Genomic DNA, 14290 nt, shown 5'->3' on the forward strand with positions numbered 1-14290 from the left:
TAAACTAACAAGGTTTTAAACGACTGGACCAAGAAATTTAAGCATATTTTCTATTGTTTAAACCACGTCCTTAAATGAACATAGCTGTTGAAAGGTCGTGAAACCAAATAAATAAAAACTGATGTTTAAAAAACTGACATATCTTTGTAGTTTCGGTTTTTGGACAAATAATTATAATTGTTTTTATTGGAAACAAATATTAAAAGTAAATGCAAATCACTCTTACGTTTCTTCCTTTCTTTCTCATAATATTTTTATATCGTCTATAATCTGCCTAAAATGTAAACAATTGTAAACAGGCTTGATCTATTAGATATAAAAATTTCAAATCAATCAGGGTAATACAGTTATTGATATTGGATTCTGGTAGGTGTGTGGTGTTCGTTTCGATAGATCAGTATGTGGCTGACGCCCTGGGTACTGAATGGGTGAAGCAGACCTATTCCACTTTCTACACAATTCATAAGGGTAGGATGCGATAAGATCGCCTATCCCGAATACCGTGTAGGTGACAACAACAAGGTTAGTGGATTAATTCATACCATTCCTGATCAGACAATTTTTTGTTTTGTTTAGTGCGGGGTTTAACGTTCTTGCATCATGCAGGGTCATTTGAATACTAGTACCGCGGGAGACACAATTAAACAGATTTAGCTGAGGGTAGAGAAAAAATGTTGAAGTCTCAAGTGTTTTACCGGGGGCATTATCAATTTATGTTTCTCCCATTTCCCCTCAGCAGAAGACAGAAGAAACCCATTGGTTCTAGGTACAGGGCCCACACTTTGGTCACCTCTCACGTGTGTCAGACAATACAATGTGCTCAAAGGTTGGTTAACGTTAACCAGTGGTAGGTGAGAATAATCAATCTAGGATAAACCCGCATAACATGTCAATCTGATCTATCTCAGCAATTCTATAGCAGTGAAATAATATCAGGGGCTCTGAATTCGTATTTTAAGTATTCCCTATAGCTAACCACTGGTTATCTTATTTCAACCTTTGAGTAACCCGGGTCGGGCCTATTGTATTTCCTGAACGCAAAACTATGCATCTTACAGGAACTATGCGTTATGTAAATAAGTGTATTTGTTAAGCTAACCATACTCTTCCCGGGTATATTTAAAGTTACACCCGTACTTCTGGACGGTGGCTGTTGCTATTTATTGACCATATCCTGTATTACACATGTTCTAGGTAACACGGGGTAGCTGGGCTCTACAGGAGGATATCGGATCCAACACACTGATATGGTAATGTACATGTTAGTGTTGTTCAGTTTCAATATAGGAATGCATGAGTCTGTTTAAAATGTACTCAATTGTCATTGCACTTTAAAATAGTGTTTCAAGGTCGACTGAGGTTCATACCGTTTATACATATCAATAGAACAATTGTGAAACCCTTTATTCAGTTGTAGAATACATATATGTTCCTACAAATGTGTCAACGTCATCTTTATATATATATATATTTATAATGATCATTTGGCTTGAATTGTAATATACACACTACTTAAATTTACCTTGTTATATCTTGACTATATCTTGTATGTGGTTTTGGATACTTAATCTATAGTATGAATACTTCAATGCCTTCGGTTTGTATTCTTTCTTTTGTTGTTTTTGTCTCCTCTGTTCCTATTGCTCTGTCATTCATATTGTGTTCAAAGTTCTTCCTTGATATGGTATTTGTTAAGCTGCTGAAGTATTGTAGAGGTCTTTATGTATGTCTGGAATATATCTATATTTAGTGTGTACCTACTGTAGTATTTTAGAGGTCTTTATGTGTGTCTGGAATATATCTTTATTTAGTGTGTACCTACTGAAGTACAGTATTTTAGATTATATTATAGATTTTTTGTATGTCTGCTATATCTTCCTTATGTTTGACGGGCACATGCTGAAGTGTTATTGTGACCTACGTGTTGCTTGTGGTTATCTTAAAGAGATTCAATTCATATGTGTTTGTCCCGAGTTATGTCACATTAATTATTCTGTACATGCGTCAGGCTGCTACTATTATTTCTGAGTCGGGTAGCTTACGTAGCTCATTACATTTGCTCTCTCTCTATATATAATAGATGAATACGGTAGATTACAGGAACCAAATATCTAAAGAAAACATTACTTATCACGCATTTATTGATTAAGACAAAACATATATTTCATGACATTGTAATTAAGTTTTAAAACGATCCATTCTTGATGAGAATTGCTCACCAGAGGCTTTCCAAAGGACCAATCTGATTAAAATACCGCTCCTCATTAAACTATTGTTCTCCTATCGTATGATGGATCCTCATACGATAGTAGAGAGGAGCTGTATTTTAATCAGATTGTCTAAAGCACATGCATGTAGTGTAGACGTGGAATGGAGTACCAAACACCGCTAGCACACATACCTTCCTTGTTGAAATGTAACTCAATTTTAATTGGATAGCAGGTCGATGACGTCACCTGTATATTGAATTGTTAATGAGGGCGTAGAATTTCCATTGACAATGCCGACTGGTGGTAATATAACCAGGGTGTATACACACATTATTATCAGCAGGACAATTTACAACAGTTACCGTAAAGTGACTAAAACCACACGAGGCAGTAAATGTCTGTGTTGGTCTGGTTTAAATACATATACCTTGACTACATTGCTTGTCGTATTTGTCTTATCGTCTTGTAAAACAAGCTTTGAATTTTGTAACACACAAGGCAATACAGGTGTGAGTGTCCGTCTGGTATTGATAAATATACTTTGAATGCATTGTTTGTATTATTGTCAAGTTAAACGAGCTTTAAAATTGTATAACAGTATAGATCACATTGAGGATTTTGAAGGTAAGTATGCTGATCATTAATAAATGAAAATATTAAGTGAATATGGAAATTTGAAATTCCATTTTCAATGTAATCCTGCGTTAGTCATATTTTGACTTGTAACATATTATGATGACATCAAATATAATGTAAATATTATCATTTCAGATTAACCAAGGGGTCTCATTCTAATAAAAAAGCGATATGACGGATTACACAGGCCCAGATAATAGCGCAACACTCTCAAATGTATGTGGCGAGAACGTTTGTGTGAAAAATGAAGGTCAAATGGTGGAATGGCACCACGTGTATTCTGGCGGAAGTGTGTTTAGTGCAACACCTATGAACCCCAACCAAGAGTACCGTATCCGGTTATTTGGCGGAAGTAGCCACACAGACGTGGGATACACCCAAAAGGACCCGTATACTTGCCAGAATGTGAGAACGTCGTACTCCCAGCAATGCTTCAAGGAAGTGGGCAATGTCAGACTGCACCGGAAGGAGCTGTTGGTGACAGTTTCGATAGAACAGGACAAGTTCGTCTGCAATGTCTCCAAGACCAACGAGACCATTAAGTCCACCGTTAGCCCCGGTCCTGTGTGGATATATGTAAACATAAAGTTTGGAAAAGCCAAGATATGTCTAGGTAGGTTTGTATTCCACCTTTGTGTATTGCAGAGTTGTCTTCTCTTGTGAGCAGGTATTGATTGTTACGTCATTGGTTTGTGTGAAAAATATTACGTCGTTTTCTCAAAAATTGAATACGTTACTTTCACAAACAAATGACGTAACAATCAATACCTGCTCACAAGTGCAGATAAGTCTGCAATACGAAAAGACGAAATATACTCTATAACAATATATTCTTGCTCTATAATTGCTTCCAAACATCATAAACATTATAGAAGGATGCCAGTATTGGGTCTAGAATTGACCTCGTGTACAATTTTCATATAATTTTGGCTGAGACCTTGAATTTGCAATGTTTCATAGCGTTACTTAACTGTATTACCCTGCATGAAAATTGGTAAGAGGACACAAAATCCGAAAAGGTTCTTGTAAAATAATAAAATACGGGATTATAAATACGCCTTAATTTTGTTAGGAGTAACACACAACATACTATTTCTTTCATCTTTAAGCAATGTTCTTATCTTTGTTTATTGATTTGTTTACAAATGACGTCATCGTCATTTTTGTAAACACTAAAAGACAACTAGGATAACCTATTTTTGTTTCTTAGGATAATTTAATGAAGGTCATGTGATGCTCAAAATGTTTCATCGACATTGTCAGAGTAACACTGTGACATTTTAGTGACTTGATAAAGAGTCCCCAATTATTTGTTTTCATTTTTTATTATAATATTTTGGTATTTGTGAATGTTCGTATCGTGCACCAGCTATATTTGTATTCACACGTGTTTTAGTTTATTCATATTGCTATAGGGATATTGCTTCAGCGGTTTTGTTCAAATTTTTAAAACAAAAAGTCGAATATGCACCAAACATCATCCTTACTCAGCATTATCCCTCTTCATTCAGCCCGATTAATCAGTTGATAAAACAATACACTAGGAAGAAAACATCTTAATGAAGAGATTATATTTAGAGCAATCTCTTTCACGATGTCTTAATGCCGATTTCACTTCATTACCAATGTAAGAAAATCATTTTTTTCAGTTTTGTTCCAATCATTTTACTGTTATTTCTGTTATAATTTTGTTATAATTTTTATTTCAGAAACGGCTAATGCAAAGCGACTGCATTTCCATGATATTTGTGGGGAAAATATCCTGTTTGAGGACAATAACTATATTGCAAGATTATCGAAGGAGATTCCCTCTGCTATTTGTTGCATTCAAAAACCTCTGTCGGTTAGAGACATGATCAAGTTTGATTTAAAACCGGACACTTCCGGTTCCGGTACTGAACCACCGCATTACTATTCTGTCGCATTGGGTGTAAGCAGCCTTAGTCCTCAGGACTTAAGGTCTACAGCCCCTGAATTATTTTCAGTTAGCAATAACGTAACTTCATTAAAATCACAACAATCAAAAAGTCATCTTGGCATGATGGAGATATTTGAGAAAAGTGGGAAAACTAAGGATGCATGTGATGGCCTTCTCAAGGTGAGACGAACTGACGAGACTCATATAACGTACAAACACTCATCACAAACCGGAAATGACGTAGCAAAAACTGTCAACTCGCCTGTGTATTTGATATTAGAACTGTTTCGTGCCTCTGTGTCTGTTGTACAGGACAGTAGCAGTGAGGGCTATGCAGACCTCACTCGCGGGGGTGACGCTGACGTCGAAGACCTCAAATTGAAATCTGCAAAATCGAAAGAGCCAAGCGAGGATACTTGGGACTCATCAAGTGGTGACAAAGGGAGTAGTGGGCGAACTTAGTAGTGGTGTAGTGATATCCTAACGTTATGTGGGGTTGGATTTAGTTAAGTGGTAAACTACCGTTATGTGTGGTCGAAGTAAGTTAAGTGGTATACGACCATTATGTGGGGTCGAGGTTGATTAGTGGTATACTATCGTTATGTGTGGTTAAGATTAGTTTAGTGGTAAACTACCGTTATGTGTGGTCGAAGTAAGTTAAGTGGTAAACTACCGTTATGCGTGGTCTAGGTTAGTTAAGTGGTAAACTACCGTTATGTGTGGTCGAAGTAAGTTAAGTGGTAAACTACCGTTATGTGTGGTCGATGTTAGTTTAGTGGTAAACTACCGTTATGCGTGGTCTAGATTAGTCAAGTGGTAAACTCCCGTTATGTGAGGTCGAGTTTAGTTTAGTGGTAAACTCCCGTTATGTTCGGTCGAGGTTAGTTTAGTGGTAAACTACCGCTATGTGTGGTCAATGTTGGTTTGGTGGTATCCTACTATTATGTGTGATCGAAGCTAGCTTAGTGGTAAACTCCCGTTATGTGTGGTCAAAGTTAGTCTTTTGGTAAACAAAGTTGTAGCCTACCCTTGCATATGGTCCAAGTTGGTACCTACTCGTTATATCATTTGTCGTTGTGCCATGGACATGTTGGATACAATCTACACATAAAGCTACATATATTTATATATATACAGGAACACCGCATAGTACAATAGACTTGTACGATAATATCGTAGTGCTATATATCTAGTGTATGTACTAGCATGACAGTGTTATACACATGCCTGTTAGTGTTTTATGCCTATATATGGTTACATTGGTCTGCTTAAGGATCCCCGTGCCCTCCCGAAAACAACCTGCCTGTAACAACTTGGTAACTGTATATTTCATGACTACGGCCTTGTTAAATCATTTCTGAACTGAAGTCCATACCTTGCGGGACGTTGATAAGCAAACAATAAAGATAAAATGAACAGCATATAATTCACAGCAGTGTTCTGAGGGAGTAACATTTTAGCGGGGCTGTATTGTGATTAGAACCCTGGACTTCAGATTACTAATGCTGCTGCTATAACAAACTGAGTAACCCGGTCAATGTAAGTGTCCTGGTCCTGATGGGCTACAGTTACTTTTGTACATCCACAATGAAATAAATGAAAGGTAACTGTACATGTATATACGAAATAAAACATTGCACTGGGATGGGGATCCTTAATAACAATGCTGTGATATAGTAGTTGTTGTGTGAAACAATACCCTTGTTTGTGGTAACATTGAAGTGCCATGACTATGTTTGGTAGCATTGCTATATTGGTTTGGTATAGTTTTGTATTGTTTAACGTCCTATCAACAGCTATGGTTATTTAAGGACGGCCTCCCCTGTGTGCAAGATGCATGCGGGTAGTGTATGCATGTGTGTTTTGGGAGGCTGCGATATGCTCGTGTATGTATCCTTGTGATAGCGCAGAATTGATGCCGACTTTATAGTGCTACCTCACTGAAACATACGGCCGAAGACACCAAACAGGACACCCACCCGGTCACATTATACTGACAACGGGCGAACCAGTAGCCGCACTCCTAAATTCCTGAGCGTTAATCAGGAGTAGAAACATTGTTATATTATGGACATTTACGGTGCCCTTGTAGTGTTATAGAAAGGTGAGCGTAAAATGCACAGTGACTACACATTTAAACTTTTGTAATATATACATGCAGTAAGCCAACATAGACTTACACTGCATCACACAGATGTTTCGTCTTTCTAGGACATCTGTGATGCTTAGGACCAAAACGTGGCCAACAAGATTGTATGGTAACCTTGTGATGTCATACATCTGACCGTTACCGTATTATATCACACGAATAAATTGTTACCTATCTATCAGAAGCTGCAGCACGCTCTTGCGAATAGTATGTGCAGTGATCTGTAGCAGATGGAGAAGTACTGTTTGTAGTGAGTGATTTGGAAACTACCTGCAGGCTGTAGTATACAGATATATTATCACCTTCCTAATCTTAAATGTTTTGCATTGTCTGTTGATTGGTTGTATCATATGTAATTCAAGAAATAAAATATCAAAATCTTCTAAGACATTGGATCTTGAGATGACATTTGGTTGTGATATATACCGGAAGCAGTTCAAAATTATTTAATGACAATGTGAAAATATAGCATTTCGTCTGCGCTTTGTGTGTTAAGAAACGTAATCACATGATTGTGCCTCAACATATAATATGTGACCTTTTTATTCCTGCTGTATAATTATATGTATAATGTTAAAACAATGTTTATTTGTTTGCTTTAATATGCAATCCCCCCTAACATCAATTCTCAGTATACTAGTAGGTGATGCTATCATCAAGTGTACGTATACTAGTTAGATACATGGTGATGCTATCATCAAGTGTAAGTATACTAGTTAGATCTATGGTGATGCTATCATCAAGTGTAAATATACTAGTTAGATATATGGTGATGCTATCATCAAGTGTAAGTATACTAGTTAGATCTATGGTGATGCTATCATCAAGTGTAAATATACTAGTTAGATATATGGTGATGCTATCATCAAGTGTAAGTATACTACTTAGATATATGGTCATGCTATCATCAAGTGTAAGTTTACTAGTTAGATATATGGTGATACTATCATCAAGTGTAAGTATACTAGTTAGATCTATGGTGATGCTATCATCAAGTGCAAATATACTAGTTAGATATATGGTGATGCTATCATCAAGTGTAAGTATACTAGTTAGATCTATGGTGATGCTATCATCAAGTGTAAGTATACTAGTTAGATCTATGGTGATGCTATCATCAAGTGTAAGTATACTAGTTAGATCTATGGTGATGCTATCATCAAGTGTAAGTATACTAGTTAGATCTATGGTGATGCTATCATCAAGTGTAAGTATACTAGTTAGATCTATGGTGATGCTATCATCAAGTGTAAGTATACTAGTTAGATCTATGGTGATGCTATCATCAAGTGTAAGTATACTAGTTAGATCTATGGTGATGCTATCATCAAGTGTAAGTATACTAGTTAGATCTATGGTGATGCTATCATCAAGTGTAAGTATACTAGTTAGATCTATGGTGATGCTATCATCAAGTGTAAGTATACTAGTTAGATCTATGGTGATGCTATCATCAAGTGTAAGTATACTAGTTAGATCTATGGTGATGCTATCATCAAGTGTAAGTATACTAGTTAGATCTATGGTGATGCTATCATCAAGTGTAAGTATACTAGTTAGATCTATGGTGATGCTATCATCAAGTGTAAGTATACTAGTTAGATCTATGGTGATGCTATCATCAAGTGTAAGTATACTAGTTAGATCTATGGTGATGCTATCATCAAGTGTAAGTATACTAGTTAGATCTATGGTGATGCTATCATCAAGTGTAAGTATACTAGTTAGATCTATGGTGATGCTATCATCAAGTGTAAGTATACTAGTTAGATCTATGGTGATGCTATCATCAAGTGTAAGTATACTAGTTAGATCTATGGTGATGCTATCATCAAGTGTAAGTATACTAGTTAGATCTATGGTGATGCTATCATCAAGTGTAAGTATACTAGTTAGATCTATGGTGATGCTATCATCAAGTGTAAGTATACTAGTTAGATCTATGGTGATGCTATCATCAAGTGTAAGTATACTAGTTAGATCTATGGTGATGCTATCATCAAGTGTAAGTATACTAGTTAGATCTATGGTGATGCTATCATCAAGTGTAAGTATACTAGTTAGATCTATGGTGATGCTATCATCAAGTGTAAGTATACTAGTTAGATCTATGGTGATGCTATCATCAAGTGTAAGTATACTAGTTAGATCTATGGTGATGCTATCATCAAGTGTAAGTATACTAGTTAGATCTATGGTGATGCTATCATCAAGTGTAAGTATACTAGTTAGATCTATGGTGATGCTATCATCAAGTGTAAGTATACTAGTTAGATCTATGGTGATGCTATCATCAAGTGTAAGTATACTAGTTAGATCTATGGTGATGCTATCATCAAGTGTAAGTATACTAGTTAGATCTATGGTGATGCTATCATCAAGTGTAAGTATACTAGTTAGATCTATGGTGATGCTATCATCAAGTGTAAGTATACTAGTTAGATCTATGGTGATGCTATCATCAAGTGTAAGTATACTAGTTAGATCTATGGTGATGCTATCATCAAGTGTAAGTATACTAGTTAGATCTATGGTGATGCTATCATCAAGTGTAAGTATACTAGTTAGATCTATGGTGATGCTATCATCAAGTGTAAGTATACTAGTTAGATCTATGGTGATGCTATCATCAAGTGTAAGTATACTAGTTAGATCTATGGTGATGCTATCATCAAGTGTAAGTATACTAGTTAGATCTATGGTGATGCTATCATCAAGTGTAAGTATACTAGTTAGATCTATGGTGATGCTATCATCAAGTGTAAGTATACTAGTTAGATCTATGGTGATGCTATCATCAAGTGTAAGTATACTAGTTAGATCTATGGTGATGCTATCATCAAGTGTAAGTATACTAGTTAGATCTATGGTGATGCTATCATCAAGTGTAAGTATACTAGTTAGATCTATGGTGATGCTATCATCAAGTGTAAGTATACTAGTTAGATCTATGGTGATGCTATCATCAAGTGTAAGTATACTAGTTAGATCTATGGTGATGCTATCATCAAGTGTAAGTATACTAGTTAGATCTATGGTGATGCTATCATCAAGTGTAAGTATACTAGTTAGATCTATGGTGATGCTATCATCAAGTGTAAGTATACTAGTTAGATCTATGGTGATGCTATCATCAAGTGTAAGTATACTAGTTAGATCTATGGTGATGCTATCATCAAGTGTAAGTATACTAGTTAGATCTATGGTGATGCTATCATCAAGTGTAAGTATACTAGTTAGATCTATGGTGATGCTATCATCAAGTGTAAGTATACTAGTTAGATCTATGGTGATGCTATCATCAAGTGTAAGTATACTAGTTAGATCTATGGTGATGCTATCATCAAGTGTAAGTATACTAGTTAGATCTATGGTGATGCTATCATCAAGTGTAAGTATACTAGTTAGATCTATGGTGATGCTATCATCAAGTGTAAGTATACTAGTTAGATCTATGGTGATGCTATCATCAAGTGTAAGTATACTAGTTAGATCTATGGTGATGCTATCATCAAGTGTAAGTATACTAGTTAGATCTATGGTGATGCTATCATCAAGTGTAAGTATACTAGTTAGATCTATGGTGATGCTATCATCAAGTGTAAGTATACTAGTTAGATCTATGGTGATGCTATCATCAAGTGTAAGTATACTAGTTAGATCTATGGTGATGCTATCATCAAGTGTAAGTATACTAGTTAGATCTATGGTGATGCTATCATCAAGTGTAAGTATACTAGTTAGATCTATGGTGATGCTATCATCAAGTGTAAGTATACTAGTTAGATCTATGGTGATGCTATCATCAAGTGTAAGTATACTAGTTAGATCTATGGTGATGCTATCATCAAGTGTAAGTATACTAGTTAGATCTATGGTGATGCTATCATCAAGTGTAAGTATACTAGTTAGATCTATGGTGATGCTATCATCAAGTGTAAGTATACTAGTTAGATCTATGGTGATGCTATCATCAAGTGTAAGTATACTAGTTAGATCTATGGTGATGCTATCATCAAGTGTAAGTATACTAGTTAGATCTATGGTGATGCTATCATCAAGTGTAAGTATACTAGTTAGATCTATGGTGATGCTATCATCAAGTGTAAGTATACTAGTTAGATCTATGGTGATGCTATCATCAAGTGTAAGTATACTAGTTAGATCTATGGTGATGCTATCATCAAGTGTAAGTATACTAGTTAGATCTATGGTGATGCTATCATCAAGTGTAAGTATACTAGTTAGATCTATGGTGATGCTATCATCAAGTGTAAGTATACTAGTTAGATCTATGGTGATGCTATCATCAAGTGTAAGTATACTAGTTAGATCTATGGTGATGCTATCATCAAGTGTAAGTATACTAGTTAGATCTATGGTGATGCTATCATCAAGTGTAAGTATACTAGTTAGATCTATGGCGATGCTATCATCAAGTGTAAGTATACTAGTTAGATCTATGGTGATGCTATCATTAAGTGTAAGTATATTAGTCAGATCTATGGTCATGCTATCATCAAGTGTAAGTATACTAGTTAGATCTATGGTGATGCTATCATCAAGTGTAAGTATGCTAGTTAGATCTATGGTGATGCTATCATTAAGTGTAAGTATACTAGTTAGATCTATGGTCATGCTATCACCAAGTGTAAGTTTACTAGTTAGATATATGGTCATGATATTGATATGTATTGGTATGTAATATCATCGACGTTGAAATAAGCACGTCCACACTTAAACTCCGAGAGAGATATTTCCTTTTTTATCCAAATCTTACTTAATCATGTGACGAGCATGAATTAAGTTGACACCAAAAATCAATTGTAAAATAAAATGTTTCCCAAACTATGTGAATATGCCTGTTTCCGAAAAAAACCGCTTTGATGGTATCAGATATAAAATGGCTATTTTCGTGTTCTATTACACTAATAGGTTTTAGGACTCAGTGTTTCATACGATTGTAATCCCTACCTTCAATTTGTTCCGGTAAGTGCCTCTGAGTAGTCTATATAGGTGATTGTTGACATATTTTACCTTGAATGAAGTCTAGATATTGAACTTTAGAAAAACATATAGTTTTTGGAGATTTTAATAGGGGAAGGCGGATTGATATGGGGTCAAATGTCAGGGGTGTTCCCGTCCCACTTCACCGCTTTGGCTTGTAAAACTTCTGGTTGTCAAAAGCAGACGTTTATAGCGCTCTTATATGCCATTAAACCGCAAGAAATGGCATTTGAAGCCTTTGCCAGGTATGTATCTGTGAATCTAGACAGTTGCCACTAGTGTTGATCTTTTACTATTAACGGTATTAGATTAAAAGCTTAGAAATACCATATAGTAAATTATTAAGCTATGTGTGTCCTTTGTTGGGTACTAGATAAACACTAGTTAGTTTGATTTGGTACCATAGCACTCATCGTTTTAACATGGAGCTATAACAGTGATTATTTGACTGGGTACTACACTATAAGTATACTAGAACTTACATGACTGACTTTTTACTGGACAATCAATGACTCTGACTTTGGAAATAAAAATCGATGACTTTGACTTTGTACTGGACAATCAGTAACTTTGACTTTGGAATTAAAAATCAATGACTTTAAATTGGGCTAGAACATGAGCGACTTTGATTTTGTACTATACCATCAATAAATGTGACTTTGTACTGTAACACAATGACTTTGTCTTTTTTCTATATCTGTAATTTAAATCAGGGACTTCGACTTTTTACTTAACCTTCAATTGATTTGACTTTGCACTAGAAAACCAATGACTTTAACTTCTTTCTATAACTGTAACTTAACAGTATCTGTTTAATTCACTTCATCCAATTCATACACCACAACAAAGTTACTATACATACCACACAACAAAGTTACTATACATACCACCCAACAGAGTTGCTATACATACAACACAGCAAAGTTACTATACATATCACACAACAAAGTTACTATACATACAACACAACAAAGGTAATATACATACAACACAACAAAATTTATATACGTACATAACAACAAAGTTACTATATATACCACACAACAAAGTTAGTATACATACCACACAACAAAGTTAATATACATACCACACAAAGTTACTATACATACCACACAACAAAATTTATGTACGTAAATAACAACAAAGGAAGTGTACAAGCATATAATACTTTTAACCGTAAAGTTAGGAACGTACTTTTTGTTAGAATCTACTAACGAAATCAGAAAATGTGTTTGATATCCGATAATGTAACAGTACACTGCTGTCATTGTGCAACATTTCTGTTAAGTGCACTGGCTTGAACATTTCGGCGGCATAGACATCAACAGAAAGACATTTGAGGAATAGAATTGAAGAATTTATTATGGAAATTTTTCTTTTGTTAAGTATATATATCGTATGTCAAAGAGAACTAGCAATACAACACATTTAAATAACAATGAAATAAAATATTTCTTAAAGATCCCCGGTATGCTGCACTGTGATTTGTCGTATATACAGTAACCTCTCCTTGATTAAGTTTTGAATAACTGCAGGACATTTTGGCCAGGAGACTTCCTTTGACCGGGTAGCTCAGTCGGTTAGACCGACAGTATAACAATTTGAAGTTCGGTATGTGAATCCCGGTCTACCCTAGTATAACGTTTTATATTTATAACATTGCTTTTGATAATAATTTTGTTTGTTCAATTTCGTTATTTTTATAAAGGTCCCGCAAGGTATGGGGTTCCTTTCAGAAATGATTTATCGAAGGTATAGTCGTGCTAGAACAGTTTCCGAAAGAAAGGAACAGTATTTGGCAGTGGTACGGGAATCCTTAAATAAATCATATCCAGCCACTTACAAATAATACATTTTTATTTCTATTTTAAAGGTAAGCATGTTTATTTGTGTTCCCGAAAGATCATACTCCCAGAGGCCATATTAAACTGAAAAACGACCAAAAAACGCTCTGCAAACATGTTTTCATAATTTACTATTTGAGCAAAATTTTAAAACCAGTTGATGTTCTTTCTTTGCCATGAATTTCTCGACTTTTTAGGCAGTTTCTGTTTTTCTATCCTATCAATTAAGATATGTCGGAGGTAATCATCCACTTCACCACCAAACCTTGAACAAACTTCTTCCCATAATTGGAAATCTGCGTACTATTGCCTGGCATTGTGCACTGCCCGATGATCGACCCTTTTGCATTTTGATTTGTCTAAATAGCACTGCCAAGGGAAATCCGTTAACTGTTGCTGATTTAAATCGAGGATTCCCGATTGTATTGCGAGTGCCGGACGTTTCAGGTCAACATGACATTTTGACAAAATAAATCTCTTAACATGGTTTCAGTCAATCAGGGTAAAACTTAAAGCAGAAACGAAC

The 14290-nt window shown here is 35.3% G+C and overlaps 1 protein-coding gene across 4 annotated transcripts; it reads left to right on the top strand.

Moving 5' to 3' along the window:
• The first annotated feature begins 396 nt into the window (after positions 1 to 396).
• On the top strand, positions 397 to 6601 carry LOC110450191. Of its 4 annotated transcripts, none has more exons than XM_021497507.1 (4): positions 397 to 522; positions 1195 to 1250; positions 2982 to 3459; positions 4556 to 6601. In XM_021497507.1, the coding sequence occupies exons 3-4, from the start codon at positions 3018 to 3020 to the stop codon at positions 5224 to 5226; spliced, it is 1113 nt and encodes a 370-aa protein (XP_021353182.1). In that variant the 5' UTR covers positions 397 to 522; positions 1195 to 1250; positions 2982 to 3017; the 3' UTR covers positions 5227 to 6601. The 4 variants fall into 4 exon arrangements, with proteins under 4 accessions (XP_021353182.1, XP_021353183.1, XP_021353185.1 ...); XM_021497508.1 differs by lacking the exon at positions 397 to 522 and adding an exon at positions 633 to 766; XM_021497510.1 differs by lacking the exons at positions 397 to 522; positions 1195 to 1250 and adding an exon at positions 2502 to 2719.
• The last annotated feature ends 7689 nt before the right edge of the window (positions 6602 to 14290 follow it).

The sequence above is a fragment of the Mizuhopecten yessoensis genome, unplaced genomic scaffold, assembly GCF_002113885.1.
Source record: "Mizuhopecten yessoensis strain PY_sf001 unplaced genomic scaffold, ASM211388v2 scaffold5091, whole genome shotgun sequence".
In the NCBI taxonomy this organism is placed as follows: Eukaryota; Metazoa; Mollusca; class Bivalvia; order Pectinida; family Pectinidae; genus Mizuhopecten; species Mizuhopecten yessoensis.

What these genes read in the sequence shown, in the direction of transcription:
- LOC110450191 (XM_021497507.1), top strand. Translation starts at nt 3,018, where the DNA reads ATGACGGATTACACAGGCCCAGATAATAGCGCAACACTCTCAAATGTA. An exon ending in AAAAGCCAAGATATGTCTAG is followed by an intron (nt 3,460 to 4,555) that starts GTAGGTTTGTAT and finishes TTTTTATTTCAG; the next exon opens with AAACGGCTAATGCAAAGCGA.